Source organism: Cyphomyrmex costatus, unplaced genomic scaffold (assembly GCF_001594065.2).
Source record: "Cyphomyrmex costatus isolate MS0001 unplaced genomic scaffold, Ccosl1.0 scaffold2671, whole genome shotgun sequence".
Taxonomy (NCBI): domain Eukaryota; kingdom Metazoa; phylum Arthropoda; class Insecta; order Hymenoptera; family Formicidae; genus Cyphomyrmex; species Cyphomyrmex costatus.
The window spans coordinates 15,977-22,551 of record NW_017276770.1 but is presented as its reverse complement, the minus strand read 5'-3'; the positions used below and the strand labels follow the sequence as shown (position 1 = coordinate 22,551).

The 6,575-nt window shown below is 32.2% G+C and overlaps 1 protein-coding gene across 4 annotated transcripts; it reads right to left on the bottom strand.

Moving 5' to 3' along the window:
- Window positions 1-1,431: 1,431 nt before the first annotated feature.
- LOC108774618 (zinc finger BED domain-containing protein 4) lies at window positions 1,432-5,953 on the bottom strand. Of its 4 annotated transcripts, none has more exons than XM_018540767.1 (7): window positions 5,863-5,953; window positions 5,080-5,399; window positions 4,736-5,007; window positions 4,574-4,631; window positions 2,924-3,364; window positions 2,120-2,650; window positions 1,432-2,039 (listed from the first exon to the last, which is right to left on the bottom strand). In XM_018540767.1, the coding sequence occupies exons 4-7, from the start codon at window positions 4,620-4,622 to the stop codon at window positions 1,432-1,434; spliced, it is 1,629 nt and encodes a 542-aa protein (XP_018396269.1). In that variant the 5' UTR covers window positions 4,623-4,631; window positions 4,736-5,007; window positions 5,080-5,399; window positions 5,863-5,953. The 4 variants fall into 4 exon arrangements, with proteins under 4 accessions (XP_018396269.1, XP_018396271.1, XP_018396270.1 ...); XM_018540769.1 differs by having other exon boundaries at window positions 5,103-5,399; XM_018540768.1 differs by having other exon boundaries at window positions 4,736-5,152; window positions 5,255-5,399.
- Between the last annotated feature and the right edge of the window lie 622 nt (window positions 5,954-6,575).

The window sequence follows — 6,575 nt, the reverse complement described above, 5'->3', positions numbered from 1 at the left end:
TATCGCAAAATTACTAAGAAAAGTAATAAAAATGGCGTCTTTTGCAGACGAAATACGAAATCCACCAATCGTCTATTAGTCAGCCATTTTTAATACCACTGAATGAATGTCATGATTGGCTGACAGTCAGCTAATCAGGACGCGGAACATCGGTTGCGGTTCTCTGATATCTAGGACTCTAGCTTCAGATAGAGTCCGATATCAGAGAACCGCAACCGATGTTCCGCGTCCTGATTAGCTGACTGTCAGCCAATCATGACATTCATTCAGTGGTATTAAAAATGGCTGACTAATAGACGATTGGTGGATTTCATATCGATTACTTTTTACTAATCGACGCTCGTCATGCGTTCCTTTTCCACAATTTTTCCGTGCACATATATAATTTCAATATTTCATTCCACTGTATGTTTACAGTATCGCGATTACTTATCGTTGGATGTAACCTTTGTGTTCCTTATGAACGCTATTTTATTTCTTACTAGACATTGGCCAAACTCTCTATTATATTAAGGGTCTTTACTGTATACTGGCCTGGTTTACATCGTGCACTTGATACGCGTATCAGGTATGTACTATATATGTATCAAATTCGTATTATAAACATTTAGTATGTACGCACGATGTAAACGCTGTCGGATTATTTTGGTACGAGCGTATCAAGCAGGAGTATCGTACTAAACTGATATGGGCTTTCTACAATAAGTCATAAATCGGAAGTAAGAAACTAAAAATTGACGACTGTGATTGGTCCATTTCTAGCTTATGACTTATGATTTGTGACTTACGGCTTATTGTAGAAGGCCCAATACGCGTATCAAATGATACAAATGGCGATGTAAACGCATGAAACACATTTAATACGCGTACCAATTCTTTCACGATGTAAACCAGGCCACTATGGCTGCGTTCCAAAATTGACTGCCAATACTGAAAATCTATAGTTTACGTCACGAGCACTATAGGTTTTCAGTACTGGCAGTTAATTTTGGAACACACCCTATGTCATTGTGCATGCATCAGAAAATCTTAGGGCGGGTTCACACCTTGACGGAAAAACGGAAAGCGGAAAAGCAGTAGCCAATCAGGTAGTCGACTTTCTGTTAGTTTTGTACTATATACTACCAGCACGAATTTTGATCGGTTAACTGCTCTTCCGCTTTCCGCTTTTCCGTCAAGGTGTGAACCCTCCCTTAGGGTGCAAACCCATGCAGCGGAATAGCGTAACGCGGAACGAGAGTAGAACCAATCACGAGATTCTCTAGAAACACGGAATGCTCATTATTGGTTCTGCTCTCGTTCCGCGTTACGCTATTCCGCTGCATGGGTTTGCACCCTTACAATCTGAGATCATTGCTTCGAAAGTTTTAAAAAAAAAAAGATACATGTTCGGAAAAAACCGGACAAGTGATTGAACACTCCAAACATTACTCAGTATTCAAAGTTTAATATTAATAAATTTTTCATGATAAACAATAATATTTCAGCATTTTTCGATGATAATTTATTTCGATTATCGGAATAAACTAATTTTCCAGCGTTGAAAAGTCTTTCCGAATGCATGGAAGATGGTGGAGCACTCAAGTATTTTAGAACCAAAGTTTTGAGATTAGGATATTCTAAAACATGAGTTTTCCACCATATTAAAGGATCTTCATTTCTCGGTGATAGAGGTAGCATCAGGTATTTTGTTAATTCAGCATTGTAAATTGCAATTTTCTCAGTTCTATCACTTGGTTGGTTTTTAAACAACGTCTCGCTTGATGGATCCTCAAAATTGTTATCATTATCTGATTTTGAATTGTTTATTATGTCATCGAAGCACTTCCAGATATCATCGCGTGTTTCACTAATATTTTTTTTTTGAAAAGAACTAATATTACTTTGTGTATTATTTATATCTTCGATGACTGTATTATTCATTTCAAGCAATTCGGTAATGATCCATTGTCTGGCTTTATTTTCATCTGACAAAAACTTTGTTTTGAATCTTGGATCTAAAATGGTAGCTAGTACAAAACATTTTCGATCTTTGAATCCTATATAACGGTAAAAAATCAATTTATATTAAATAAATAACATTGTAAATTCATTGAAATAATAAATATTACAACAATACCTGTAGAATTAAACAATCGTTCTTCCATTGCTTTTTTGAGTTCTTCCTTCAACATTACTATTCCAGCATCTTTTTGTCGTTTTGAAAGATACGAATGTAGAATAATAATTGCTGGAATAACATATCCAATTGTCTCGCAATCAGAACTTAATATTTTAGTTATTTCTTCAAATGGTTGGAGAACACGTAAAACGTTTTCTACTATACTCCATTGCATAACTGTAAGAGTTGGTATATCTCTGTCCGCAGCATATGCAGTTATTGCTTGTCGTTGTTCATGAAGATTTGACAACATATAAAATGTAGAATTCCATCGTGTTGTATCATCGTAGATAAATTTATGATTTGGCAATTTCAAAGTTTTCTGGATGCTACTGAGTTTCGAGTAAGCAAGTGAAGACTGATTAAAATGTTCAATAATTTTCTGACATTTTCTTAAAATGTGAATGAACTTTTGATTTTTAAAAATACAATTATGAATTATAAGTTGTAAAGTGTGAATAACACATCCTATATTCTCTCCTAATATACCTGCAAGATACATAACATTATTAATTAAATGATAATTTAAAATTAAGAGTATATCAATTACTTCAAAAATATATTCTTTAATGAGTGCATTCAGTATTACAATCGTTCATGAGTGCTTCGTGAGTTCTTACATTTAATTAGTATATTTTATTAAATCCAAGAATATAGATCAAACAAATGTAGGAGTTCACTGAATGTTCACACTCATGTAAATGAATGATTGTAGTATTAAATGCATTCAATGTAACCTTATTAATATTAAGAAATACATACTACTTCCAATAATCATATTAGAGACATTATCTCTTAAAATCAGATGAATTTTATTAGAACTTATATGCCATTCTTCCATTATATCATTTAATATCTGATCTATATTGATACCAATATGGCTACTAGGAAGGTGTTTCACACTGAGAACATATATTTCTCTTTCCATATCATCACTTCGTATAAAATGAGCTGTTAAACTTATGAATGCCTCGTTGTTTGCTGAACAAGTCCAGATATCAGTACAGAATGATATGTATGTTGCAGTAGCTAATTTTTCACAAATACGTGTTTTTAAGGTTCCATGCAACTGTGGTATAATTTTGTCAGAAAAATATGTTCTGCAAGGTAGAGGATACTGCGGGGCTAAATATTTTATTAACCTTTCAAAACCTTTTCGCTCAACTAATGTGAATGCTTCTGCATCAAGAGCCATCATTTCACCTAAAATATACAAAAAATAAACAGTTGAAAAATATAACAGATTTATATTATAAAAGTACAGGTATTGATAACAATAAGAATGTAGAAGAATGTAGTAATATAATAAATTCTTTTTATTAAATAAATATGATTGCATATTTGTATTATAATGACAATAAATTAATTTTAAGAATTTTTTTCTCAAAAAGAATACTATTGCATTTTAATTTAATAAATCTTACAATGCTTATACTATGACTTGACATTATACTTACAAATTAGCAGGGAATGGAAAGTTACTTTTTAAAAATAACTAGTTACAGTTACTCGTTACCGAGTAAAAAATGTAACTAGTTACAGTTACAGTTATCGCTTTTTAAAAGTAACTCGTTACAGTTACCGTTACTTGAAAAATAACTTTTCGTTACTTTTCCGTTACTTTTTTAAAATCAATTTAAAAATGTACTTTTGCATTTTTTTTATATATATAATACTGACAAATATATAGTTTTATTTAAAAAAAAAAAAACAATGTAGAATGGCTCAAATAATAAATTAAATAAAAGTAAAATGAGAAGGGTTACGAGCCAAAAATGAAACAGTTTATTTCCGATAAGAACGACGATGACAATGTAATTAAATGTATAAATATATATTAGAACAATACATAGATAAAACAAGATAAAAACAAACGACGTTTCGACACTTATTGTCATCGTCTTTTAAACTGTTTCGCTTTTGGGTTCATAGCCCTTCTCATTTTACTATTATTTAATTTATTTTTTAATTTTTTTTAAACACAATTTTGTAATTCTAAAACCTGTAAAATATGCAGCAAACTGAAATATTTGTATGTCCTATGTATTACATAGAAGATAGAAGTGTAAAATAATTACTGAATCATAACGGCCGAATGTCTAAGGGCTTTCAAGTCTTATTGATAAGCGCTATAAATAGCATGTATCCAATCGAACCGTGTTCAATCGTGTGCAAAGTAACGACAAAAGTAACTGTAAATTTCGTTACCGTTACCCAAAAAATGTAACTTGTTACCGTTACAGTTACCAAAAAAAGAAAGTAACGCAGTTACCAGTAAAGTTACCAAAAAAGTAACTTGTAACTGTAACTTCGTTACAAGTAACGAGTTACTTCCATTCCCTGCAAATTAGTATAAACATTTATTAATATAAAATATATAATGATTCTTTAAAATATAAAAATAAAACATACCAATCCTTTTAGTTATGTTGATTGATCTTGAATCATCCAAAGACCACATTTCTTCTTCCTTAATTATATATTGTAAAGTAGATTGAGTCTCACAAGATACAAAATTTTTAGAATTTTCTTCTGTATGAAGAAAGACACATGGTTCTGATATAAAGATCTTACAAGGTTCTGTGGTTATTGTAGACAAAAGATCACAAGATTTTGATGTTATTGTTGTAGATAAAGGATCAGAAATTGGATAGTCATCTACTTCAATTTTAATATTCTTACTGACATTTATTTCCCCATCTAAGGTTTTCATTGTCAATGGATGTTTACTTTTCAAATGATTCCATAAGGGTTTAGTGGAGAATAATTTCCGTGATTTTCCTCTTACAATTTGCTTTCGTGATGTAGTTTCGCAAAGGATACAGTCAGCTTTTCTTTCATCATCACTACAAATTTTAAAAAAATTCCATACGTTGGATTTTCTTTGTGCCATTGTATTTTATAATTTAATTTGTAACCATTAAAATGTAAATCTTTTTACGGCGTTCGGTAGGACGCTTTCGGCACTTCCTTCTTTTACATCTTTCACATCTAATGAAGGATAAACAAAATGTGATAATTATAATCGCAAAGTTCTGAAACTCAATACTTAGGTACAAAATGAACTTTAAAACTGTTATATTATTCAATGACAGTCGATTGTTGTTAATCGTCACACGCTTGTAATACTGTGATGTGACGGTTGTGCAGCTTATGTCTGTTTATGTCTTCTTCTTCTATATATTATTGACTCAGGTCCTCATCAACGAGGTAAGCTTGGCCAGACGTAGTGTCACCACTGACAAGATAGCAAACAAATTGAATATTTTTAATTTATTTATGTGTACATATGTAATTTGGGAATCGTTTGGGGAAATTTGGGAAAAGCTTTTAAACATTTGAGTAATAGTATCTATTTTTCTTGTTATTAACTCTCATGCGACAAGTTAGCAGACAGCGATTTTATTTAATGAATTTTATGAATGGAATCGATCGAAAATTATTTGGGGAAAACGTCTTCATTATTATTTTCATTTGGGAAAAATCGCTATTTTGTAATTCAATAGATTTACACATTGCGAAAACGAACAAAGCTCGAGTGTAGTGGGTAGTAAGTGTAGTACAAAAAGGTGTAGTAAAGCGAAAATCGTTAAAAATTAACTTTACAATTAGACCCGATCTTCAAGTAGGGTGTCTTTGCACGAAATTTGAAATTAACACTGCAAAACAAATATATTGTTGTCAGACACGAAATTCTATACCTTTCCCTGTTCAGAAACGTTGAACTTTCCACGCGAAGTAACTTTTACCTCCCCCCCCTGCACAAGGGCACGCGACTTTCACGATTGTACTGTTGCTGAGATCATGGTGGAGTATACATGGTGTGCTCAATACTTAGGCCGGTATTCATAGTCAGTTCCTTATTTGAAGACTGTCTTAAGTAATGTCTTAAGATGCTAAAGCGGCCCTCTGATTGGTTCGTAACTCTTCAAGACTGAACTTAAGACGGTCTTGAATATAAGAACTGACTATGAATACCGACCTTAGTGACTTTTCAGTTTCTGATCTGAAAACCCATGGAGAAGCTGAATTGTGCCAACCCGTTGAAAAAAAAAATGAAAAGTAATGTTGGCAAACTTGTTTATATACTCGTCCTTGTCACACCCTAGGCAATAGAGGAAGACATACCTATATACAGTACGTATATGAAGCGGAGCAAGTGAATGCGATACGTATTATTGTACGAATATATATTATTTATAACATTAAAATAGTGCGTTGCGTGGTTAAAGTTTGCAGAAACAATAGTGATCAGTAAAGACCGATTATAGGTCTTTAGTGATCAGTGCCGTGAAGATGTAAGTTTAAAATATATTTATGTACATTTATGCAATTCTGTGTGCAAAGTGTGCCTTCGCGCACTAATTTTAACGTCGAGAAGTTCATTTTATGGGGTTGGTATGCGCGAAGTAGT

Excerpts from the sequence above, each read along its gene's own strand:
- LOC108774618 (XM_018540766.1), bottom strand. The coding sequence starts at position 4,622 with ATGTGGTCTTTGGATGATTCAAGATCAATCAACATAACTAAAAGGATT. Across the intron at positions 3,365-4,573 it reads CAACATAACTAAAAGGATTG|GTGAAATGATGGCTCTTGAT; the intron begins GTATGTTTTATT and ends TGTATATTTTAG. Across the intron at positions 2,651-2,923 it reads TAATATGATTATTGGAAGTA|GTATATTAGGAGAGAATATA; the intron begins GTATGTATTTCT and ends TGTATCTTGCAG.